The following is a 26,528-nucleotide window of genomic DNA, read 5'->3' as shown; positions in this document are numbered from 1 at the left end:
CGGATTTTAAAGCTTAAAATGATTCCGAAATGAACTTTCCGCCTTCTTCCGGACTCCGCAGTGAGAACGGGTTTAAACGATCGCTCTTATCACCGGCACCCACTCGTAGCCTTTTGAGCTTCCTTTAAAAATAAAAGGGGGGGGGGAGGGTGGAATTTTATTTGTTTTCTGTGGTGGAAAGAGCCGGTTCCGGGAGCTCAGACCCGTGAACACCGCACAAGGCCCGCGCTTGCAGGGACGGGGCAGGGGACACAAAAATCCTCTTCCCTCCAGCTCCTTTCCTCCCCCCACCCCGCCCCAGCCTGTTCTCTCCATTAGAGGCCTGGGAATTTTCCCCAAATTTCAAGCTAGTCAAGAATTTGGGATTGAGGGAGAGAATCAGTACCAAGACCCGCCCCCCCCGCAGTGCCTTATTCGTTTCCCCACACAGTTGTATAAATTCGAGCTCTCCATGTGAACTAAACCTTTTATCAAACAAAATAATCATGATAAGAAACCTTCAGGCTTCAGTAAAACGACTTTGTTTTAAAAACAACCAGTTTCCTGCATGAAGGAAAGGTGAAGGGAGGAAAAAAAAAATGCAAAAAACACATATATATACAGACAAGCGCCAGACTTGGAGCAGAAAAAAACAGCATGGATTTATTTTAAGGTAAGTACAACAATTAGGACCACATAAGACAAACGAACTTTGAAGCAGGTTAAAGCAAATAGTCCTTAGGAATGGTCAAGGTGAAATCTATTTTACAGAACATCACACGTCGTAAATAATAATAAAAAAGTATCAGATACTTTGTCTTTTTTTTTTTCTTTCAAAAAAAAAAAAAACCACCAGCAAAAATAAATTATTTCCTCGTCTTGCGAAAAGAACAGCTCTAAAATGAAAGAAACTCTATTGCATAATTGTACACAAAAGACGAAATCACTTGTCATTAATTTGGAAGTTAGGAATCGTTGGGCGAGACAAAAATAATCCAGTGAACTCAACTTTAAATATTATATTAATGGCTCTGAAAATCAGCCTGATTAGAAATCCACACATTTTTTACAGCACAACAGAGAACTTAAAAATACCCAGGACATATATTTATATATATATATATTTATATACTTTTTTTTTTCTTTTAAAACGTATAAATGGTCGTTGTGATATTGGTCCATAACTTATTTTTCTGAGACCCCCTATACTTTAGCATATAAAATTTGCCACTTTAAGATAGACATATATATATAGAATTATTCATTTTTTCATTATTTTTAATTTTTGTTTGTTTGTTTTTAGGAGAGATCCCCTTTTTCAAGTAGAATTTACTCGCCTGGAATTTAAGAAAGCCAATAACGAGGCTTGGGATCTACAAACTCTGTGGCTCCCAGGTCCATGGGGAAACTGTCAAATTTTTCATTATTTTTCCTCCGTCTGAAGCGTTTGGTGTGGTTTTAATTCTCCTGATCTTTTTTTTTTAATAATAATTATTATTATTAATAATAATTTTTTTTTTTTTGGCGAATGGCCCTGGGCGGGGGTTTGGGGGGGGTGGGAGTCGCGGCTACTCAATACTTAGTGCAGTCGTAGGAGTAGGGGGCGGCGTGGCGATATAGGGAGGGCGCGGATCTGTAGGGGATCTGACAGGCGGAGTTGCTGCTCACCTGATGCTCGCTGAGCGAAGCGCTCTCCATCCCCAGCCGGTGCGAGGTGAACATTTCCCGAACGTTGGGAAAAGTCTGCTGTTGGGAGCCGAAAGCGTGACCGGGCAGGTGGCTCAGCTCAGCCCCGTGGTTGAGGTACCAGGAGGCCGTGGGCTGCCCCCCCGCCGCCCCTCCGCCGTGGGGATGATGCCCGGTCCCCAGCGCACCCTCCTGCCCCGAGGGCAGGCTCAGGGTACCGAGGGGCGATGGGGCACCGGTGGGATGCTCGGGCAGCCCCTCCTCCAGCGCTGCGGGGGTCACGCACATGTGGCCCGGCCTCTCGCCGCTGTACAGGCTCATGGCCCGCATGCTGCAGTGGTAGCTCCCACTAGTGTCCAGGGCTTGGCTACACGCCGCGCTGTAGCCCGACGGTTGCCCTGGTGGGTAGCCCAGGGCCATCCCGGCACCCGTCCTACCCGAGGCGGCACTCACTGGGCTGAGATCCCCCGCGGGGGAAGTCCGCAGGGTCATGATGCTCTCCACACTGAAGCCCGGGAGCCCGTTCCCGGCGGGGTGATGCTCAGGCAAGGAACCCTCCGGGGAGGCGGCCGCGGGGGGTGAGGCGGCGCTGCGGGGGCTGTCCCGCATCGCCCCACCGCTGGCCGGGCTCAGTGTCTCCACCTTGGTGATCACCGGCAGCTCGGGAGATGCCGTCTCGCTCTTGATCACCACCTTCTTCTCGGAGGCCGGCGCCGAGGCGGAGGAAGAGGAAGAGGAGGAGGAAGCTTCCTTGGGAAGGTCGGCGCCGGGCAGCCCGGTGGGCTTGGGCTGCTCCTTCAGCAGCCGTTCCCGGGCCTCCTCCTTCTCCTTGGAGACATCCTTCTTCTTGAAGCGTCTCCGGCGGCGCAGGAAGCTGCCGTTCTCGAACATGTTGTAGGAATCGGGGTCCAGGGTCCAGTAGCTGCCCTTGCCCGGCTTCTTGTCGTCACGGGGCACCTTGACGAAGCACTCGTTGAGGGACAGGTTGTGACGGATGCTGTTCTGCCAGCCCTGCTTGTTCTCGCGGTAGAAAGGGAAACGGTCCATGATGAACTGGTAAATCCCATTGAGCGTGATCTTCTTGTCGGGGGCGTTCTGGATGGCCATGGTGATGAGGGCGATGTAGCTGTAAGGTGGCTTCACCAGGTCCTTGGGGGCAGCGGGTTGGTGGGGGTGGTAGGGTCCGTAGGAGCGCCCCATCCCCGCCGCGTATTGCTCGGCGTGGCCCGAATAGACGCTCATGGGGTTGCCCATGCCGCCGTACGTCCCCGCCGTCCGGTAGTAGTTCTGCTCGCTTAAATACGGCACCACTCCCAGAGCGTTAGGGTCCGAGACGGAGTAGCGAGCCTGCATCATGGAGAGGGGCTTCCCGCGGCCGGGGAGGAGAGGAAGAGGAGGAGGAATAGGGTGGAAGGGCTTCACCCCCGTCCGGGACCCCTCTGAGCAGAAAGAAGAGAGGAGAGAGCGGGAGAAAGAGAGAGAGAGTCTCAAAGAGGAGCTAAATCCCAGCGTATCCTCTAGCAGCGGCACCGCAGCAGCATCCTTCGGGTCGCCGGGGGCAGGGTGGTCTCTGGCGGCCTCTCCCTCCCTCTTTATGACTGTGATTCTTGTATACACACCGCTCTTGCGGAGCGGGAGGCGGGGAGCGGGAACGGGGTGGGAAGGCCTGTTCTCGCAGGAAAAGGGAATTATTGAAAAAAAAAAAGAAAAGATAATAATTAAAAAAAAAAAAAAAGAAAGAAAGAAAAAAGCAGCCTTGTGGAAACCCAGTCCTTGTCACAACAACCGCTGGAAATCTTGCGGGGCCCCGCCGGCTCCTGGCGAGGGGTGCGCGGGGTGCGCAGGGGTGCGCGGAGCCGCCGAGCTCCTCGGCCGCGTCCGCGGAGCTTCAAAACTCGCCCCGCGCGGCCGCCGCTCTTTTACTCCCCGCTGGCCCCGCCCCCCGCCGCCGATCCCGCCAATGGCGGAGCGCGCACCCGCCGCCGCAGCCAATGGGAGGGCGGCGGCGCCGGTGAGTGGCACACGCAGGCACACGCCACACACACACACGCCAGTGCTTTGCCTGACTCTGAAATTATAGATACACACATAAAAAAATTATACCCATTCCTCCCCTCTATAATTTTAACGTTTTGGCCCCGAAAAGGAGCCGGCGCTGAACGGCTCTGGCCGGGGGCTCCGCTCGCCCGCGACACCTTCCCTCGCGCTTCATGAAAAAAGCGAAGTTTTTAAGCACTTTTTGTATTTTTTAAAAGCCAGGCTGATCTCCAGGACTGCGGGAGTCGCGACACGGCGCTCGTACCCGCATCGCCCCGCGGTGCCGGCATAACGGGTGCCCCTGTGCCGGGCAGGTCCCTTTTTTCCTCCTTTTCTAAATATATTTATTTTAAATGAAACGTTCCGGGGGTTCCTCCCCTGACTCCGGGAAAGGCCACCGGGTCCCAGCCCACGTTGCTCGCCCGGTGACGAGTGACATCCCGCCTCGCTTTGCCCTATGCACGCTGGGGGGCTGAGAGGTTTCTCTACCGCTTTGGGGGGCTTTAAGGGTATTTTATTATTTTTATTTTCTAAAAGAAAACAGTGATCGCACTTAAGGGACCTTTTCTTGTCTTTTTTTTTTTTTCGTTCCAGCCATTGAGGCGGATTTTCTTGTGCATGTGAAATCCGCCCCTCTGCTTTTTCTCTAATGATTTCATTAGAGGCAATCAGAGCGGGACAATTAGGGACGCATGGTGACCAAGTGTAAACCCAGGTATTAAGGAAAACTGCTGCGAGCTGCCCTGTCCCAGCCGGGAGAAGCGCGGATCTACCCAGCGAAGAAATGAAGGTGGGAAACAGCGAATTTCCCCCATCCCCGCCGCGGAAAAAAAAAAAAAAAAAAAAAAAAAGTCACCGCAAAATCGATTCGAGCCCGAAAAGATCAAGATAAGGTTGAAATGAATTAGCTGTCACTTCGGCAGGGCTCCTTCCCGCCGCCTCCCTCAAACCCAGCTGCTCCTACTCTGATTTCTCAGCGGTGATTTTTTGGTTTCTTACACTGTAATTCTGCCTTTTCCTCCTTGCAATTTGTGGGGTTTCATAAGGCTTTAAATAAAGACTTCCCCCCCCCCCCCCCCCTTTTCCCCCCGAAGTCAGATTGTGATTCAGATTGTGATTTCTGCTGGCTGCTGGTACGAAGGATCCTTTTCCCCGTGCCCAGCCGGGGACCGCAAGCGGCTCCGGCCGTGGGAACTCGGCGGTGCTATTAATTACCGGAGATTTTCTTAATAAGAAAGGAAACGATTTTATGCGATAGTAGGGGAAAAAAAAATATAATAAAAAAGAGGCAGCTCCTCTACAATGAGGTATGGTTAAAAATGATCTGCAATGGGAAATTTGATCGGAAAGTTTCGCCGGACGCTTCGAAATTTGTATTTAATTTTGATGGAAATAAATGCAAAAGTTCGGGGACGGTTTCATCAACCGAGAAAACGTCCGGCGGATTTTTTATGAAAACAAATAATAAATTCTCCGAGGACTGCTGATACTTTTCACGTAAATGCACGGCTACCGAGAAAACATTTTTTTCTTTAATAAATTGGGAACGACTTCACATTTTTATCTTCGGTTTTCGAAGAAATCACATTTCTCATGAAAACTAGGGCGTTTTCTTAGCGTACATAAGCACACAGGATTTATTAAACGATATGTTTTAAAAGGCAGGAATTTTTTAATGGAAAAGCTTGACCGAAGCCATCCGTGCGGCGTCCTAGAGCTGTCGCTTCCTAGAAGCCTGGTACGCTCTCGAGAAACAACCTTGACTGAATCTTACCTCTGAAACTTTACCGAGATGACTTTCTACAGAAAAACCAAGAAGCAGCACTAGATCTTTGCTTGCTGCAGCTGGGGACTTAGCAGGGACAAAAACAACGGGCTCGGAAAAGCTCGAACTTCAAATTGCAGGAAGGAAAAAAAAATCGTAATTATGAAAAATAACCAGCTTCCAAACGGGGGAGGGCAAAGAGAGGAGCCCGCACAAGGCGCAGGGGAACCGCGCTCTCCTCTCGGGCATCCCGGGTTTCCCTCTCACTTCCCCCGCCGGGCTCCGGGAGCGGCGTTTGCCCGAGTTCCCGGTCACCCCCGGGCGGGGAGGCGGAGGTTTTCCCCCCCGCAGCTTTTATTTGCCTTCCCCGAACACCATCCCGAAGGTTTCTCCTCCCCAGAGGATTCCTCCAGGCTGGTTCCCGAGGGCACCGGGCGGGCGGGTGTTCGATGCAGCCGGTCCCGGTGCCCGGTGGCGGGTGCAGCGCTCACCTGCCCGGCTCGGGGGTTCCGTGCGGCGTGTGCTGCCCCCCAGGGGACACCGGGGGGTTTGCACCGGCCCACCGGCACCACACCGGCAGCGGGGCCCCAGTTGTGCGGGAGGAGAGTGGGACAGGGCGAGGGAGAAGGAGAGATGGGGAGAAAGGAGGTGAGGTGAAAAATGAAAACGGGACAGAGGGTTAAAGAACAAGAAAGAGAGTGAGTGAGCAGGGAAGAAAGAGCACGAACTATGTGAAAGGGAAGGAGAACGGGAACGAGAGAAAGATATGAGCGGCAGAAAGAGAGAGAGAGAAATAGAGAGAGAAAGGAAGAATGAGAGAGAAAAAGAGGGGATGAAAGAAGGAAAGAGAGAGAAAGAGGGAAAGAAAGAGAGAGTAGAAGAAAGAAGGAGAAAGAGTAAGAAAGGGGGGAAGACAAGAAGGAGGGAAAGAGAGAGAAAGAGAAAGAGAGGAGAGGAGAGAGAAGGAGGGAAGGGAAGGGAAGGGAAGGGAAGGGAAGGGAAGGGAAGGGAAGGGAAGGGAAGGGAAGGGAAGGGAAGGGAAGGGAAGGGAAGGGAAGGGAAGGGAAGGGAAGGGAAGGGAAGGGAAGGGAAGGGAAGGGAAGGGAAGGGAAGGGAAGGGAAGGGAAGGGAAGAAAGGGGAGAAAGAAGAGAGAGAGAGAAAGAGAAAGAGAAAGAAAGAGAGAAAGAGAAAGAAAGAAAGAAAGGCTACATCTTGGCAATGCAAATTGTGGCATCAGCCCAATAAAGATCCACCAACACACACAGTTTCTGCTTGTTCATCAGTCTAGCATTTGCACTGGTGACTGACTCAGGGCACCCACTGCTGGCTACAGGGCTGACACAAACCCCACACCCATTTCCCAAGTGGCAGGCGATGTTCTTGGGCTCAAACAGGTCAGTCCAGGCCAGCCCCATCTGCCCTAATGCGCCTCCTTTGCTGGGTTATTTTATAAGCACAAGAATTTGGTCCAACACGGTTTGTTCAGACATGGAAATGCACTCCACGGTGGTCAGAAATATGAGTTTCTAGCACCCAGCTAGTATGCTGTATGAATGAAAACCTGGTTAAAAAATTGTTGCTTTTAAAATTTGTAGCCTAATTTTCAATACCAAAAACCAAGCAGAGCGACCTCACTAGCTTAGCGCTCCTTTTTGGGTGCATTCCCTTTGTTTTCCGTGGTTGCCCTCATGTGTTCAGCCCTGCACTTTGGAAAAATTATTCCTGTAGCACAAGGAGTTTCCTTCTGTGTTGTTCACAGGGTCTGTATTAAGCTGGCACTCCCTTTTTCTAGGTGTTTTCACAAAATGTGGATGTTTCAAGCAAGAGCTTCATTTCATCTTCTGTATGAAATGCCAGGAGCCTTTTTTAACCTCTTTCACTAGAGTATTTTATACAGTTTGGTTCAGTTTATTCAGAAATGACTCAGGCACCTCTAACAGACTAATTGCATTTACAAGGGTGTTGGTGGCCCTGTCTGCTTCCCAATGAAAAAAAGACATTTGCCAGGGGCATCTGTACGAGCCACATCAGGCTGCTACAGCTAATGTGAAGGCTGCAGTATGCATGAACAGAATAGACCCCAAAAAAGTAATTTGGAGCAAATTTCAGACCTGTAGAATCAAAGCAGAGGGTTGAACTAGCAGATGAGACGCCACCTATTAGCAAATTTCTCATTAGCTTAAGGCAAAGCACCCGGATTTCTAAAAAGCCAACTCAGGTCCTCTTTTTTTGGAAGCCAAATCCACGTAAGGAACAGCTTTACTTAGCATCTTGCATGGAGGTTGGAGGGAGATGTAGGTGGTCTGGTAGGATTTCAGTCCCTCTTGACTGTTAATGTATTAATTAATGGCACTGTTGCTACCTCACTTGCTTTCCAGTCCTCACAGGAGAGGAGGAAGAGGGTGCGTTGGAGCAGAAACGAGCCCCACGAGCTGCAACGTGGTGATTTGGGGTGACAGCGGACAGACAGACAGTGCCAGTGCTCATGGCCTGGGAGCGCAAATCGCAACACTGAATTACATAGAGGTCATAAATTGTCCACTAAAGGCCCGATCCTGAACTCCCTGCAGAGATATCAAAGTCACTGGGAGTTTTCCGTGAGTAGGAAGCGGAGGAATGAGCTTCAAACATTTAGGTCCAACTCCACATGGGTGGTCTATTATGCCTGGACGGATTCCCACTGGCTCCAGCAGCACTGAGGTAGCGAAAAGGCTCTTACTAAATGCACCCTGTTGCAGAACCTGGGTCTAAGTACTTTCTCTGAATGCTTACGAGGGGCTTCGGTGGAAAGGTGAATCTTCAGGCTCACCGCAGCATTTAGCCCCATATGTTGATATTAATCTGAGTTTGAAAAACACACAAAGTTGAAGGAAGAAAGACTCCTGAGCCCAGTGGAGACCTGGCCTTTGATTTGCACTATGAGAAAAAAAAAAAAGCAGCCAGTTCAGCAATCAACAGCAGCAGCAGAGAGAAAAGGCGTTTGCATCTGCCCAGCTACATCTGTAACTATTCAGAGAAGAGCATCCGAATTTGTTCCGCTTTTTGGTTGGCAGAGCAACAGTCGGCTCTGACGGTGGATGTGTATCGGTAGCATCCAAGCCAAGCAGCTTAGAAACCAAATTCAAAAGCCATTTCCCCCCCCTCCTCTTCCCTGACACACTTTAAAATAAACCTCTGTTTCATTGTTCCCATGACCCCTCCATCCCACTCTGCTCAGGAATGCTGGGATTCTCAACGTCCTCCCTCTTCTTAGGGTAATCATCAAATACATTAATTCTATAAATAATAAATCATGCAAACAAATCATTGACTATCCTATTAAATGCAAATGAGAAACTTACTTGCTGAAAGCTGGCAGACCTGGAAACTCACATAAAGGCTGGATAATGCTTTGTTCATGACCAATTTTAAATGGAAAAATAATTGATTTGGGAATTTTATTTGATTAAAAGTGGGGTGGGTTCCCCCCCAAGCTCTAACACACAATCAAAAGACCACGGTATTTCCCTAACCTCGGAGGGCAGTCTCATTTTTCAAACAGAACTTCTCCCTTTTGACATTCATGGTATGGCATATCACTTTGTATGTTTAAATCAAGCAAGAAAAGTGACACTGCGACAGATTTGGGGGCTGCAGCCCCTCACATGGCTCATCCAGAGCCCAGTCACAGAATCACAGATGGTTTGGGTTGAGTGGACCTTCCCAGCTCCCCCAGTGCCCCCCCTGCCATGAGCAGGGACATCTTCACCAGCTCAGGTTGCTCAGAGACCCGTCCAGCCTGGCCTGGGATGTCTCCAGGGATGGTTCATCCACCACCTCTCTGGCCAACCTGGGCCAGGCTCTCATCATCCTCAGGGACAAAAATTTCTTCCTCATGTTCAGCCTGAATCTCCCCTCCTTTAGTTTAAATCAGTTTAAATCTCTGTCCATTAAACTGCCCCAGATTCACAGTGGCCTTTGTAAAAAACAGAAGGAATTTCTGCACATCTCTTTTTTTTTTCCTGCAAGCCTCCTGGCCAGGCTGTGCTGGTGATGTCCGGGAACATCCTGACACCGGGGCTGTGTCTGCACCCCGGGTACCCATCCCAGGTACCCATCCCTGCATCCCGGGCACCCATCCCTGCACTCCGGGCATCCATCCCTGCACCTTGCTGGCCCCAGGCAGCTCTGGTGAGCTGGTGAGTGCAGCTGCGCCGAATTTTAGTGGGTTTTTGGCAACTGGGGACCCCCTTCCCCGGAAGCTCTTCTCGGCCAAGAGAACATGAGCCAAGAACGACTTTTTCCGCGGCTTAGAGACCCCCATACCCAACATGCCCCCTTCTCACCCTTCGCTTCGACTTCGGGGCTTTTGACCCCTCCGCGCCGCCGTAGCCACGTGCGGCGAAGGGGCGGAGCTAACGCGGAGGTTCCTCCTCTCTCCCGGTGGCGCCGCCATGGAGGGGGGCCCGCGGTTGCGCGCGGGTGAGCGGGCGGGGGCGTCCGTGGGGTGGGCGGGGCGCCGGCAGCGGCAGCGCGAGCGCGGCCGTTAGGACGCGGCCATTGGCGTGAGGGGAGCGCGATGGCGGCCCCTGGCCCGGCGGTCGCGGCGCTTCTCCCGTGAGGCGTTGGGCCGGCCCCTCAGCTCCACGCTCCCGCAGGTGCCACCAAGTGGGACGTCCGGCAGAAGGTGTGGGACCACCTGGAGGCCAGCGGCCTGGCCGATTTCCCGCGGCCGGTGCACCGCCGCATCCCCAACTTCAAGGTACGGCGACCCGGTTGTGGGTCTGAGCCGCGGCCTTTCTCTTCCCCCCATAGCCTCGGGCTCTGAAGCTCTGACAGGCAGCCCCCCCCCCCCCCCCCCCCCCCCCCCCCCTGCAGCTCCCCTGGTCGTGCCAGCCCTCATCCGCACAGTCCTGCAGTTGGTGGGCGACGGTAGAGGGTGGTAGAGCTCTGAGAAACACCATACAAACAGCACACATGTATAATCTACAGCGAGTAAAGAAGTGCAGGTATCTGCACATGACAAGATGTGCCAGGTGTATGTTGTCTTTTAATCAGTGGATACAAAACTTCTAGGGAGGTGAACGTCCCCCTGTACTTGGTGCTTGTGAGGCTGCATCTCAAATCCTGGGGTCAGTTTTGGGCGTCTCACATCAAGAAAACTCGAGAGAAGAGAACAGAGCTGGGGAAGGGGCTGGAGCACAAGTGTGATGGGGGCGGCTGAGGGACCTGGGGAGTTCAACTGGAGAACAGGAGCTGAGGGGAGACCTTCTGATCTCTGAACTGCCTGAAAGGAGCTTGGAGCTGGAGGGGTCAGGCTCTGCTCCCCAGGAACAAGCACCAGGATGAGAGGAAACAGCCTCAAGTTGCACCAGGGGAGGTTGAGGTTGGATCTTGGGAACAATTTCTTCCCCAAAGGGCTGTTGGGCATTGGAACAGGCTGCCCAGGGCAGTGATGGAGTCACCATCCCTGGAGGAGTTTAAAACACATATAGATGAGGCTCTTAGGGACATGGTTTAGTGCTAGGTTTAGGTTATATTTGGACTTGATGACCTTAAGGGTCTCTTCCAACTGAAATGATTTTGTGATTCTATGGAAGCCACCTTGTGAATGAGGTAGATGTATTTATGGGTGGGGAAACTGAGGCACTCAGAATTGGATTTCATTCCCTAGGGCATTCAGCACATCCATTGGGATGGAAAGCTGAGGTCACACATCTTGTAGGACTTAGCCTAGGAACATACAGTGTGCTGCTAAAATGTGACTGGTGACCAAGTGGTTGCTGACAAAGTGTTTATGGGAGATTGCTTCCTCCTGCTCTGGCTTTGTTGTGTCCGTAGTTTGATGGGTGGGAGAAAGAAATAAGAGGACTTTCAAGTATTGAGGCCACCACTTTATCATCTGCCTGTTTTAATCCAAGCTCAAGGTGTGCAGCCACATATCTGCCATGTATTGAAGAAATTATAACCAAAATAGCGTGTGGGGATGTGCTGAGTGTTTTAGCCCATGAGCAGCATTAGGAGACGGACTCTGATGCTTTTGCTCAAGGGACTGGCAGAAACATTCTGCTTCAGTTTGGCACTGAAGCAGGTAGAGGAAGCCTGAGACTTTATCGTGCCTTTAAAAAAGGGGATATCAGAAGTGAAGTTAGAAGGGGAGTGTGTGCTCTGCTAAGGTTGAGCACCTTAGTTGAGAAGTGAATCTTCTGAGTTCAGTGTAGTCTCTGTAAAGGAGAGCCTGGTACAGATAGTTTTCATCTGAAAGAGTCTCTGACCATGGCTTGTGTTTAAAGGAATCTATTTGTATTCATTGACAAAAAAGGGAAACTGGTCTCTGGCTTTCAGACAGGTATGAATGAGGGTGAAGACAGGTAAAGTGAGTGTACTTGGATCCCCTCTTTTTCTGAGGCCTGCAAGATGTTAGTCAGTCTCTCAGGATCTGTTGATATGTGAAGGTTTCCCATAGGGAACATCACAAAATTATTAATATGTCACTCACTTTTAAAATCTGGAGAAATCAGCCTCTCTACAGGATGAAAGATTGTAAATTGCCCATTTCTGCTGTGAACTCCTTGGTGATTCACTGATATCTTACAAAAACAGGGTGCCTCCCATGCTGCGACAAGGCTTCTGGGTTTACAGGAGTTCAGAGCTGCCAATACTGTAAAAATAAATCCCGATGCTCCCCAGAAGAACGCTCGCTTTCTAACACTGGAAGTAAGTCAATGTATTCTCTTCTCGATTCCTTTCTTCACGCAGGGGTCTCACCAAACTTGCTGCTCTATTAAAGAGCTGGATGTGTTCAACAGAGCACGTGAGATTAAAGTGGATCCTGACAAACCTCTAGAAGGTGTTCGGCTGGCTGCGCTGCAGGTAACGGCACCTTTGCACCCCTGAGGAGGAGGGTGGGACAGCGGTGGAGCACTCAATGTCATCTCATGTCAACACCTGCCGTTTCTCTGGCGGGAACCTCGTGAGGCCTCTTGTATAACAATGTCTTTGCCTTTTTGGCTCTGTAGCAAATAAGACGATCACACAGAGACCTGTGAAACAGTAAAAATAATTCATTAATGGCCTACCTCCTTCTAATGTGATCACTTCTTTTGTTACACAGGCAAGGAAGACTTTGTTGGTTCCTACACCACGTCTGAGAACTGGACTGTTCAATAAGATCATTCCACCTCCAGGTGCAACTAAGGAGATCCTGCGAATATGTGCTACATCTCAAGTAGGAATGAAAAATGGGGGAGGTCTGAATTAACTTGTAGAGGAGTGTGGTGTTATGATAGTCCTAGAAGGTGGAAAATCAGATGCTACCTGAAATACTGTTCTGCTGGGATGTTATTCCTGGTTTTGTGCACACATCCACAATCAATATTTTTTTGTTTGTACTTAAATAACGAAGAAATTTAATATTTTCACTGTAATTTATTAATGAAATAGTATCACTACTTTCTGAATGCTTTTTGGAACATTTTGAGTAGCTTTCATAGGTAAATTAGATCTCTAGGTTTCTAATGCATAGTCGTATATTCTTCTGTAGTTTTGAGCTAGTGAACCCTATGAGGAATATTTTAGTGTTTACAGTTTTTGCATAATCTGGTCGATAGAACAGTAGGTGTTACTAAACGGGAAAGATTAGTTCTTTTAGAATCCTAAGTCTAAAGAAACATTAACTCTGTCATTTGCATCAACGAGCTACAAGAGAATGTTAAGAGTTTTGCTTCGAAGAGTGGTATGTTGCTGCCCTCTGGTGTTAAAATATCATATTGTACTGCTAAAAAAGTTTGGCAGAGAAACCTGCGTTATTTATATGCATCTTTACTTGACATGAGAACTTGTACGAAATGAATAGGCCAGCTATATAGGTTTTATTTCTTTTTTTATGTTCTGCAAAAGACGATGAAGTTTTACAGTAATCCTCTATACAATGGAGGGTTGTAAATGAATGGTAATTAGTAGCGTCTTTGTTTGTTGGAACTTTTATTAAAGTAATTAACTAATTAAGCTTTTCAGGGTTGAAGAGCACTTTAAAGGAGACCTTTCTCTTGACCTGCTTCAGGCCTCATATCTGATCTCTGATTTTATCACTGTATGTCTGTTTTTTCCCCCAACCAGGCATACTAATAAATAAATGCTATTAGCAATTTATATTTACAAAGCACTGTGCAAACAATTCTTACCACACTGCTGTGAAGTGGATAATGAGCGTATTACTGATACTCGCAAATTACCAATCTTTTTGGTTTTGTGCTCTACATGGCAAATAATTGGCTTTGTATTGTGAGGATTAACTTAGCACAAAGTTGAACTGGTGTGAGGAAGATTTACATTATACTGTACATATATATTAAGGATGAATGAATCATAAGATATCTTTCTAAAAGTGTTAAACCTCTGATGTTTGAAAGCCGAAGTAAACACCAGTTTTCATTTCTGCAGCTCTGTACAGAATTTTACTAGGATATGTTCTTTAGAGAGGAGCCTGAAAAGGGGTTGGTGGAACTGAGAGGGGAGGGGGGGGAAGGAAAAAAGGATGATAGAACTATGCAAGGTTTTTCTTCTCACTTGTCAGGAACAGTGAGTTTTTCTGTTCATTAGTATCTTAGATAAAACATTTCAGTCAAGATAGCTTAACTTGGCAGTGGCATATCCTGAGTGATGATCACACAGCAAGATGTTGAGGATTGTAGTCTCAAGGAACACGTAGGCAGCTTTGGAAGATATTTAAATATAGAGGTGTGGAGAAGCTGGTAGTGCAGGGATTGTGGTGTGAAATGGAGTGTGATCCAGCTTGGGTACCTGCTTGTGCTTCAGTAAAGCATTTTGTGTGACTCAGACAAGCAGCTTAATATCTGTATGCTGTAGCTGTCTGTATCTAACTTTGAGAGTTAATTGAAGAATTCATAGTGCTCTGATATTCCTCGTGGGCATTAAATTTACGTATCATGACTTTAAGGTAGTAGTAGGGTAGGAAGTGTCATTTGACCTAATTTTTAGAAAGATATGCCCAATAAAGGGTTTCAAAAAAATGAATTTTTGATCCTAAATAAGTAACCTTGCTTAGTAAAGTGTCTACCTCCCTTAGCTCTCCTTGAAGTGTGCCAAAATTCTTGTTGCTGTGGTAGGGAATGTATTCTAGGATCCCCTAGAGGATAACTTTCCAGACATGTACAGCTTGGCTATACATGGAAGAAACACTTGGAAACGTGGAGAGTTACTTGGATTTATCAAAACATTCTGGATTCCTGACTTGCTGATTGGAAGAGTCTGCACTCTGCAAACCTAAAATTATGTTTCTCTTACAGGGTATAAAAGAATACAGTGTGCCTGTAGGTCTCGATGGGAAAGCACGAGTGGACTTGGTTGTTGTAGGATCAGTGGCTGTCTCTGAAAAAGGTAAGATAAAGCCATGTAACCTTTTCAGGAGAAGGGTCCTAAGTCACGATTCACAATGTCACTGGGCTACAGTAACGTGTTCCTTTTGGCAGACATGAATGTATCTTTGGAACTGAATTACGGGCTTGAGTTCTGTCTCCTCTTTGTGACGAATCACTGGTCTCAATTCAACTAGGAAGAATCAACGCCTGCTTTGCGACAATGCTGCCAGGACTTAGTGGGTAAACAGCACTGTGGTTTAGAGGATGGGGGCCAGTGTTTTGACCGTCAGTAGAACTATTCAGACATGAAATTTTTTATTTTTGTTTCTTTATTTTAAAAGAATCAGAGGGCTCCCTGTTCTCACAGTGTGTGAAAGGACATGTGTTACAGCTGTTAATTCTATACCTATTCAGGAATCAGATTTTGCATTTTACACTATCTTGAAGACCTGCTGGTGGTGTAACATTTTCTACTGATTTTATCCCTTGCCTAAAAATAGCATGCTCTTTGTGTGTGACCCAGACTCCCCAAAGTTAACCGATGTTTGACATGAGTAGAGGGTTCTAATTACAATGGATAAATAGGCTTCTACATTACTGGACCAAATTTGATTCACTGTGAATGAGAGGCTCCTGGGATCCTTGAGGTATTAATTGAAACTAACATTTTATTTTAATTTCAGTGCTGATTCCAAGGAAAGTTGCATTCTCAGAGAGAAACTGATCTGAATTTTTCCCAAGTGACAACTCTCTGCTTGGTTTATCTGTTGCAGGCTGCTTAGTTTAATTGCATGTTTTTCACAGTTACCAGCGCTTCCACTCTGCTGTTCCTGTGTTTACTATCACCATTTGCTTTTGTGTATTTTAGGCTGGAGAATTGGAAAAGGGGAAGGTTATGCAGACATGGAATATGCAATGATGGTGTCAATGGGTGCAGTGCAGGAGGATACACCTGTAGTTACTATTGTACATGACTGTCAGGTAAGTTAAAATATCCATTCTGAAGCTGTGAGTCAGAACTGTGTGATGCTGAATGTTCTGTCTGGAGAAGAGACTTGGAATGATGTTAGTGCAGCATCCTTACTTCATTTCCACTGTTACTGACAGACTTTCACATGTTGCGAGACATCAGGAACAGTGTATAATTTTGGTTAATTTGCTTTTACTATTTACCAAATCTCTTGTTCCTTGTAGGTGCTTGACATAGCAGAAGAGCTTCTTGACGATCATGATGTAACTGTGGATTATATACTCACTCCAACTAGAACTATCAAGACTGATTGCAAACGACCAAAACCGCAGGGGATATTATGGCATAAGGTAAGTTACCTCTGTTAATGGCAGCTTATTGGTACCTATGTTCTGTTGATAAGTCCCCCATTTTTCCATATAAACACATTTGTTGTCTTAAACACATTTGGTCCTCTTCCAGGTGTTTTTTGGATGAAACAAAACAACAGTGTGTGTGAGTGTGTGTGTGTGTGTGTGTGTGTGTGTGTGTGTGTGTTCAGTGTTTTTAAAGTGGTGATGGTGAGGAGGAGAAATACATTAGTGAAACTGCAGTTGCTGTTTAAAATGGATTATATGGTGAGAATCACTGGAAACATTTGTGAATTTTTAAGATGGATGTTGTAGTTCTTGGCTGTATAACAGTCATGTAAGTCGAGGGGCTTCTCCACCTTTATTGCTCATTGAAATGGTCTCTTCCTTTTCTGGAGGCAGCACCACAGAGAGAACTTTATGGCCTTAGGCTGTGTGGAATGGGTGGAATATGTGCTGTTCTGGTTATGAAAGAAAATGTGACCTAATGGCTGGTATGTTGCTTTTTACATAGTGGATGTACGGGATTAGTTTCAAAGGGCAGATGAATTTGTGGCTGTAGCTTGTTTTCAGGTGAGGAGTAGTGACTTTCTACTGTTTTAAGTAATGAATCATTATTTATTGATAATTATTGTTGTATGAGTTTGGCTCAACCCACTCCAAGATTGCCAAAAACTTTAGCAGCTTCACAAATAGTTTCAGAAAAGCATTTACTGAATTGTTTTAATGGAAATTCGTGCTAAGAAAACTTTGTCTCATTAGATTTTCATTCCTAAAATCATCCAGTTAGGGAGCAGATGCAATCCAGCATGACTGAATAACAGTAGGAACCCTGAAATGAGGAATGGCGTACCAATGTCTTGCAGAAACCATGGAGGAATTAATTCCTAGTGAATATTTCCAGGGAAATCAAGAGTTGTTTGTTGAGCACTTGCCAGCCAGCAAAAAGCATTAGATTTGTTAAGGTGATGTATCTACAACAAACAATTCTAACCACTGCTATTTTTATTCCTATAGTGGGAGAGTATTTTACCCTGCCTGTGGCTGAGGATTTGAGGTTATAAATAAATAAATAAAAGCCCTGTCTGTACTGGTGCATTTTTTCCATTGAATTATTTTTGAAACATTTTTTTTTTAGGATATTATTGAATGTAATTGTTTCGAAGGCCTACCCCTTGTGGTCCATCCATCTTGCCAGCATACTTTTGATCACAGTCTGTCTGTCTTAGTGTCAGACTTCAGGCTCAGTAAGTGGCCTTGCTAACACTTTTTTTCTGTCTGATTCCCTTTTTTCTGTCTGATTCCCTTCAGCAGTGACATTTTTCAAAGGTCTGAGGAATGCAGCCTTTTACAGGGGCTGTTGAATTTTTGTGGAACTTTTGCCACAAAAAAATCAGTCAGTCCCAAGCGATGTATCAAATTTGATGTTGCCTCTGCAATTCTTTGCTTTCCAGAGGAAAAAAAAAAATCAAGATCCGTATTATAATTTATGCCTTATAAACTAATGAAGTGTCTGACACAACTGCATTAGTGGTGTTGCCTGAAAAATACAACTCTCACTGAATTTTCTACAGCTTTCACTGAGAATGGAGCACATCACATGATTGAGCCTTTATTTGAATATTTAAATGTTGATTTAACACTAAAGCTGCTTTTGGCTGTTCTTCAGAGTATATGTTTATTAAATAAGAATAATGGGGGATACTAGTCAGAGCAGGGATGATCATTACGTTTCAGTTGTTTTGGGACAAGAACAAAATGTCCTATCTATATGAAGAAGAAAGAAATTAGCACTATTCTTTCACAGGTTGCTGAACCACTTGTGTATGTTTTGTTTGTGATGGCAACTTGTACAGAGAGGGTCTTGGAGGTGGGAGGTCTAGTTGACCAACAGGGTCTTAAAAATGCAGGATTTGATACAAGTTATTTAAGTGTTTGTCCTTTGACTTGTCCTGGCTGCTTCTACATCCTTTTCTGATCCTTTTCTCTACATTCTTTTCTCCTTCAAATCCTGGCTTTACTGGTGCATTCCTATTCCTCAGAGCAAAACTAAATGAACCAAGAGGGATAAATAAATAACCCACTTCCAGATACAGTGTTTTGTCAACAGAAGGTAGCTTAACTGTATTGCTAAGATGTGTGATGCGTAAAATACATTGCAAAAGAGTTTGCCCTCAGGAACACGGCTGGATCAAGCAAAGGTGCTGATTTAGGAGCTTGAATTAAAGGTGTTTGCAAACATGGAATTACAGCTAAGCATTGTTGTAAAGGGTGTGTTTTTCTGAAGCTGTTAGGATAAATAGCCATAATACACACACTCTGTTTGCAGCTCCAAACACTGTTTCAGCTCCTAAGAGGTAAGAAGGTACTTAGGCAGCAAACAAAATTCATGTCTCCAGGCTAGATTTCTGTGCTCAAAGAGGTGCTGCATTTTCCTAGAGCGTTCTTGTTTGTTCTCTGCTATGTGGGAAGGAAATAGTGTGTCAGATATGGGGTAAATAGGTGTTTCTTTGTGAGTAAATGATTCGTATCTTGAAGTAATTGGCATGACTTGCTCTCAGTTGTCTCCTTTCAGTTCTTCTCAGTGCAGAATTTCCAGCTGAGCTAGTTCTTGCTGTCAAGGTAGTATGTTTTTCCAAATAGGAAAAACGTGAATTACTTGCTGGGACTTATGTCACAGAAATGCTGACTTAAAGCCTTCCAAGGAAGTATAAGAGCTAGAATATTATATATATATAAAAAAAAAAGCAATATCAAAATCAGTGCTAGGTGCTATAGAAATGCTTCTAAATACACAGACAGTGCTGGAGTGTGTATACAGGTAAGTTTTCTGCATCAGAATTCAGGGTTTTGAAAAATCAGTTATGTGCTCTTGGAGGACAGCAAGAGCTGCTCAGAGTGCTCTGGAAAACTTTATTTGGATGCCAGTGGAGAATTATTTGGCTTCATCTGTCTTGAAAATCTAACCCATTGTTTCTGGGAACTCTAAATTCATGAAACAAGTTACTTTCTCATTTAGTATTTTGTATGGGTAGCTGTGATCTTTATCTGTGACACTGGCTATTATATTTGTCACAATTACAAAGTTATTTGTGCTGTACTTATTTTAAATTGAAACTGTACAGACCAATTAAAATACTTGGGGTCATGAAGAGGGAAATGAGAAGAGTTGGTGGAAAAATCACTAGATTTTTACCAAGCATTTCCCTCTGTTTCTTTAATTTTTTTTTTTTCTGAGAATTTTGTAGATGTAGGAAAAGATTTTTCCCAAAATGAAATGAAGGGAATCCCTGGGTCTCATGTTGAATGAGTTTAGTATGCAGTGGCAGACATGGAAGCTATCTGACAAGAAACAGCTTTTGGTTTGGGTCTGTGATAGAGTATTTCAAAAGTAAAATGATGTTTTAAAGCTCAAAAAATTCACATGTTCAAGCTGGCAAAACCTTTAGGAGGGACACAGCATTGCCATCAGAAGAAGGTTGCTGTTAGTTTAGTCAGGGTTTGGTTTTGTTTTTTTTTTTGGAGGGATAGTGTGAGCAGGGCATGCTGCCACACATGGTTAAATGTCTCAACACCTTTGCAAATCTGACCCTTGCTGCAGAGTCCATGGAATAGGTTTTTGCTGATGGATTCCAAATGTGGGTTGCATAAGTTTCTCCTGAGGGACACTAGCAGACTTTGTGGGCTGCCAGCTCCCAGAAATATGCCCTCAGATTGCGTGCACATATTTGGACATTTTGTGCAAATGAATGATAAAATGTTCAACTGTGCTGGCCTGTCCTAGCTGTTCTGGCTTTGTCTGTGCTTTAAACCTCTGTGAGCTCAGTGCTCCCTGAAACAAGCAACCAATTAAGGAGACAAGAAGTAGGCTCAGTCCTGGAGGCCTTCATGAGGAATCTGGGATCAGACAACCCTCAGGGTGGGCAAAGACAAATCTTTCAAACACCTTCTGCCTACCAGCCTCAGTACTGGGAAGGGCTGGTGAATTTGCTCTACTAAGGAGTGTTTGATCTTGCTCACAGCTTTCCAGGGCAGCAGCATCTGTCTCCATCTTGAGCCACATCAGTTGATGTGCGAAGCAGAATTAAATAGCAGACGTAGCATGCCCTCCAATCTATAGCTGTCCTTCCCTCCTCTGCCGTACATCAGAACTGCACCGCCTCCACTGCCAGGGAAATCAAAGTGATGTTTGGCTTGGCCCGCACTGTATCAGGGGTCAGCATTACTCATTCTGTCACAGAACAAACACATCTTTCATTTTCCCCAGCATAATATTGAAAGTGGCTATGTTCACTGTTCTGGAATAACAGAGGTTGAAGAGGGCTCTGATGTTGCAGCAGAGACATTGCAGAATCCATCTGCTGCTACGTTGTTTTGGGACCAAACTGGGTGTCATAAGAGTGGATGCTCAGGGTTAAGTGCTGGGAGGTTTGTATTGGCAACTGGCGGTCAAGACTCTGTTTTCTTCAGGTTTCATCAGAAAGGGGCCACATTTCCCTTCTCAGCTCCTTTCCCATAGCCTGGTCATTGTGTGCCAGAAGAATTCATCTACCCTGCTGTCCTCTTTCCCCAAGGCTCTCCCAGCCATGGCAGGGAGTAGGAAGGATTGTTACATGATTAATTGCCTTTGGTGGAGTTATTTTTAACCTGAATCGCTTCAGCTACCGAGTTTATAGTGCAGACCCATAAGCACTTCTGTTGGCCAACCCCAGAGGGCTGAAATATGGAACTGGCCTGAGAATTGGTGGTCAAGGGATAATAAGAAACTTCTCAGCTGGCTTCACTGCCAAAGCCAATCATTCAGCTAAATCCCAACACTCAAGACAAAGTTTACAAACATCAATAAATGGCTTGGCCTTGACTTTATAGTGATGAGGGAAGCAAGGGAAGAAGCTTCCGGCACTGGCTTTGCTCAGGTCCGCATAACTGGATCAACTAGACCTGGAGTAGAGCACAAGTCCCTGCATCCTGGCTTAGCGTAAAGCAGTAGGCCAGGCTGGGGAGGAGTCACCAGCCGGCACAGGACCAAGAAACGTGCAGCTTGTTTGAAGGAGAGGAGGAGGATCTGTGGCCTCTCTCCACATGGAAATAAATCACTGCAATCCTCCACAGCTCACAAGACAAAAGAAACTTTTTGCATGATCATAATTAGCAACACATTGTACTACCACAGAGTTCTTTTGTTTGCTATTTTGCAAGAACAGAGCAAGATTTTTCCTCTTCTCTGCCACCCGCTGCCCCCTTTGCCCCTTTGGCTCTCACCTCCTGCACCCCAAAAAAGGTAGCGAATTGGTTTGTTGAATTGAAACTCTGAAATCCCAAACTGAGTTTCTGCCTTTCCTTGATATAAAAGTGGGGAAAAATAGGGAAGGATTTTAAAGCTTTGGTCCAGCTGAAAGATTCTCCTAGACCCCAGGGAAAACAGCCCTGAAGGTAAATCCTGTCTCTCTTTTGTAGCAGAAGGATGTCAGTTGACAGTGTCAGAACTTGTCTAATGTAGAGCATGTTTTCAATTACAAACAAATCTGAGTGTCAAATCAACTACCTTTGTTGCTTCTGTACTGTTACCTCTACAGAGGGCTGAATGTAAGGTAATGATAAGTTTCCCTTGTGGGGTGGTGGTTGATGATCAGAACTTCAGCTTTTATGGAAAACTAGTTCATAGCCCTTATGAAGATACCTGTGCTGTTGTAACTTCATCTTCCCGAGTTTGCAGGGAGCTTGAAATGGTAGCTCAAAGAGCTCTGGTCGGATGCCAAAAACTACTCGTCGTTCAAGTAAGAGTTGAAGTCTCTTAGAGAATTTGCTGGTCCTTGGATCATCAAAATCCTCTTCTTGATTTGTCCTTGAAAGATTCTGAGTTCCAGAGCTCACCCTCTCCATGCCCAACTCTTTGATTCCCTTAATCTACAAAACGATGAGGGTTTGCCCTTGGTAGCATTGATCTTTCTAACTAAACACTCAGTCCGTGCCTTGGGAAACCGAGTTTAATTTCAGTGTGAAAGGAACTGTACATACACTTGGTAATAGGTTGAGGTTGTACTTTGGTCTCAGGAGTGATTAGTTGCATGAGAACAGAAAAATGTTTTTCCTGTTTGGTTTAATTAGCATAGAGCTTACATTTCACATAGAAATTTGACAGGGGAAAACAAATATTCCTAATTGTTGGCCAGTAAAAATAAGATGGCTTCAGCCATCATTTTGATGTTGTATTGCCCAGGGAAGGGGAGTTTGCTGTCAAACACAACAATCTGAATTCTTGGCTGAGAAAAACAAATCAGTCCAAGAATCCACAAAGCAATAACTCTTTAAAATCTGAAAATGGCATGTACCTTTCAGAGCATGGAGGCTCCCAGAGCCCCAGAGGAAATCCTTGCCTCCCTGTGCTGGTTGCTAGATCAGACCACATTTGTTCAGAAATTGTTCAAAGGGCCTGATCCCAAACACCTTGATTCTGAGTCAGTGTGGCAGAATGGAGGTGACTTCTGCCCATACTGGTTAGTCCTATTCTGCTTTTTGATATTATACTATATTAACAAGGTAGAGCTAGGACAGGTTTTATGTAGATTATGTTTTTATTTAGTCTTGGCCTGAAATAAAACTTGCTTGTTTGCTCCTCAGAAGAGGAGCCCTGTGAACATTTACGAGAATTCTGTTGACCTAGTTTCCTGTACCTAAGCTTAACCTTGCTCCCACCCTGCCTTTTTTTTTCCACTCGAGTCACTTCAGGGCTGTGCTACTCTCCCTGCAGATAGGTGCATTTTAGACTTTATGTGGTGTGGCCAAATCCAGACCTACTCTGACTGTAATTGTAAAAGAAGGAATTCTCTGAGATGAGAGAGATCTGAGCTGGGCGATCTGCAGGCGTATTTGAGCCAGGATATGCTGGTGCTAGTCTAGTAAAGCCTGCTGAGTGGCTCTTAAGCTTGGGCTCAGTACCCTGCTGCAGTGGCTTGCTCACACTGTGTGGGCTACTAGTTTGGGTCTCTGCTCACTCAGGCATCGCTTCCCTAGGCTCTGTTTTGCTCCCTAAATTTAAGAATTGAATCTTGTGTTGATGGATGTTCTGCTTGTCCAGCAGCCAAGTATGAATTATTCCTCCTCCCAAGTGCAGTCTGCAAGCCAAGAGCCAGACCACATGAGCTGGGGAACCACTGGGTTTCTTGCCAGTCACTGAGTGCAGCCTGGGGCATCTCATGCCTGAGATGGATACGGTTCAGCTGTGGGGAGGAAGAGCCCTTCCAGAAAAACTGCTTGTGAACTGAGAACGGATGGGGAGGGGGTAAAGGCTTCACAGTTTTGAAGTACAGCGTCTGGGTGCCTTTCTGTTCTGTGATCCAACCCAGCAGACCAATGTGGGATCTGATGAGTAGCTGCGGGTGGTGCATGAGGTTGGATGACAAGAGGGAGGTTGTGGTGATGGGCCACAACCAGAGAACGTGCCTCCGGCTGGGCCCACACTTGGAGGAGCCCTGCTACAAGGCACGCTCCCCAGCTGCAAACCTAACACCGCCATCCCTCCCCATTGTGGGAACCAGCCTACAGGATATCCTGTTTTGGGGGAAAAAGAGCACAAGGAGGTCTGCAGAATGAAAGTCCCTGATGGTCTGATGAACTGTAGGCATGTGACATTTTGCCAGAGCAGGAGCACAAGCTCTCAGTCAAAGCAAATATTGAGGGATAACAATAAGGATGTGAATCTGAAAGCACCCTGATTAATAAGTGTCAAATCTAATAGTTCTGAGTTTGGTTTTGATTTTCCTGCTGGATCTACATTGTGCTGCTTGCTTGTAGAGTATTTAGTGTTTATTTTTGTCTTGTAATGTGTATTTAGGGAGCAACTTCAGAATCGGGCCAGCAATTAGTAACGTTTTGAATGCTCTGGCACTCTGAATGGTAGCAATATAAGGTTCCTCTCTTTTTATGGTACAGATGGGTCCTGATGGTCTTCTCCTTTTTCTGGAAGGAGAGAAATCTCATGATTGTATCTGTCTTCCTCCTTTTTAGGTCAGCTATGAGATGCTGGAAAAAATCCCCATCCTAAAAAGTCTTCGATACAGAGAGAAGCAGGCTGGCAAGGATGTTACCCTCAAAGATGAACATTCAGATTTGGCAAATGCCAACACACCAGCAGCGTCAAATGAGAAGGCGACAGCTGAAAGCACAAGACCAAAGACTGCAATAGGCTCAGCTCAAACAGGACATCATCATGTTGAAAGTGATTCTTTAAGTCCCAGATTAGAGGAATCTAGCATGATTACTACTGTGTATGTGGGGAACATACCTCCCAGCGTAAGAGTGAGCGAGCTGAAATGTGCTTTAAGGGAATTCCAGGCAACTCCTTTACGACTGAATTGGCAAGGAGCACAGCACAAGGCTTTTCTCGATTACAAGGATAAAGCGACCGCAGAAAGCGCCGTATCCTCTTTGAAAGGCTTGAGCCTCGGGGGTGAGACGTTGCGAGTTGAGCTGGCCAAGAATCAGAGAAGCAAAGGGTATGGAGAAATCAAAAGTCATAAACTAATATGAATAGAGGGGAAAAAAAAGGAGGCATGGTTTTTATTGTTTTGTGAGAAGCCAACCTAAGTTTTCAAGGATGTTAGCATATCCTCTGATTTCTGACAGCTAAACAAGGAAATGCAAGGCCAACTTTGAGTAAATGAGGTGTACATCTCACAGCTGAGTTCCCTGCCTCATTCCTGCAGTTGTGCAAGCCAAGTGGATTTGTCCAGACAGATGACAGAGGGGCCTTTTCTCTAAAGGGTAATCCATGAAGTACCCACACTCTGTTTATTTGTTTTTCATTGGGTTGGTTTGCTCTTTGGTGCATACATTTGTTAGGCCTGGATCAAAAACCTGCCCTTTGGTAGCTGTGTGCAGCCACGTGTAGTGAGGTGGTTGTGGTCTGTCATCTAAAGGTTGTACTTGCAAATTTGTACTCATGAGATTAAAAGCCAGCTGCAGAAAATCTGTCTTAAGGGTTACAATTCTGTTTACTGAAAAAAAAAAGGGGTTTGCCTGTTGGGAGTTTTCGACATGTTTTTCATAAAAGTGGCTGAAGGGAGAGATTGCTCTTTTTGTTTTGTGCTCTTGAAGAACAGCTGTGGAAATGCTGGCTCAGCCACCAAGTTCTAGTAATAGCTGTTAACATCAGGTGAAAGGGATGGTAGCCCCTTTCTCAGCTTTCTTTTGTTAATTCAGCCCTCTGTAAACCTTGTATTTTTTTATTTCAATCTAGCAGAGGAGAGATTTCTCCTCTGCTTTTCCCCAAAGCACTTCAGGTGCCTTTTTCATGGATGCAGGTAATTATAAAACAGATGGTTTTTGCAATTATCTTGTCTCTTATAATTTGGTGTGATTCCATTGTCTCTGTGCAATTACATTCATATTAATCATTGTAGTGGGAAGGAAAAGCAGACAGACCACAGTCAAAACTTGTGGGTGACTGGTCTGGTGTGGAGTTCTTGGAAGAGTTGCTGGAGATTGTAGCACAGCCTGTTCCTCTTGTGCCTTTGTCAGCACCAGTGTGGTCTTCCTGCACCTACAACACCAGACAGTGCTGAGGGTCAAACAGCTTTTCATTGTGAAAGTGCTGTCAAGTACTAGCTTGAACAGTAAGAATTGCACACACATGAACACTCAGTTACAGTGTAAAGGAGAATGATGATTTATTTGGTATGGCTTTTATTACATTTTTTTTCCCCTTTGGTTTCCTATTCCTGAAAAACAAGTTGAATTTTGGCTGAACCATCCTTTCTAAACAGAAGCACTTTTGCCATTGATGCTGGGCACATAGTCAAAGTAAGCAGCTAAATGGATAGTTTTTTAGGTATGAGTTGGAAACTTTTTTTAGCCAGAGGGTACTGTTAAGTATATTTTAAGCACATAATTCTGCCTCAAGGGTCAGACATTTCATACAGTATTAAGTAAAAAGTTCTCATCATTATTATGTTCTCTGTACAGAGGTGCTCAAGAAGAGCATTGCTTCAACTTCTTGTAAGGTAAACAAAGGAAAGTTTCTGGAAAAAAAATAGTGCTGAGCTCTAAAATGCTCTCTTTTTCTCCAGCTCAAAGTTATTTTCCATATCACATAGTCTGAATTAAAACATAAGCACTACAAACTCCTCTGCATCTTATTTCAGTAGCTGTGCACTTCAAGGGTAAGAGTCAGGAGTTATGTTACTACTTAAACATACTCATTACATCATGAGCTTAGAAAGCAGAGGAAAGGAAAGCAAAAAAAAAAAAAAGAATTATACATTACTGCCTTCCACTTCCAAATAACGGTAAGTTAAGTAACATGATCATTTGATGTTCTTTTTGACTCTTGCAATACTGCTTGCTGTGCTGAAGATGCCCAAGTGACCTTAGCAGTTAAAAA

General features: G+C 45.6%; 2 protein-coding genes across 2 annotated transcripts; one reads left to right on the top strand and one right to left on the bottom strand.

Annotated features, from left to right (window-relative positions):
* Nucleotides 1-962: 962 nt before the first annotated feature.
* On the bottom strand, nucleotides 963-3,021 carry FOXC2 (forkhead box C2; the record flags this gene model as incomplete). The annotated part of the gene is made up of 1 exon (XM_080352079.1): nucleotides 963-3,021. The coding sequence occupies one exon, from the start codon at nucleotides 3,019-3,021 to the stop codon at nucleotides 1,552-1,554; it is 1,470 nt and encodes a 489-aa protein (XP_080208205.1). The 3' UTR covers nucleotides 963-1,551.
* Nucleotides 3,022-9,901: 6,880 nt separating this feature from the next.
* MTHFSD (methenyltetrahydrofolate synthetase domain containing) lies at nucleotides 9,902-24,748 on the top strand (the record flags this gene model as incomplete). The annotated part of the gene is made up of 8 exons (XM_080352080.1): nucleotides 9,902-9,929; nucleotides 10,106-10,209; nucleotides 12,207-12,320; nucleotides 12,562-12,675; nucleotides 14,756-14,846; nucleotides 15,696-15,808; nucleotides 16,022-16,147; nucleotides 24,155-24,748. 8 exons carry the CDS (start codon nucleotides 9,902-9,904, stop codon nucleotides 24,674-24,676), a joined length of 1,212 nt encoding a protein of 403 aa, XP_080208206.1. The 3' UTR covers nucleotides 24,677-24,748.
* Between the last annotated feature and the right edge of the window lie 1,780 nt (nucleotides 24,749-26,528).

Source organism: Nesoenas mayeri (assembly GCF_963082525.1).
Source record: "Nesoenas mayeri genome assembly, chromosome: 12".
NCBI lineage: Eukaryota > Metazoa > Chordata > Aves > Columbiformes > Columbidae > Nesoenas > Nesoenas mayeri.
Note: the sequence above shows the minus strand (reverse complement) of the source record. Positions and strands in the feature narration are given on the sequence as shown.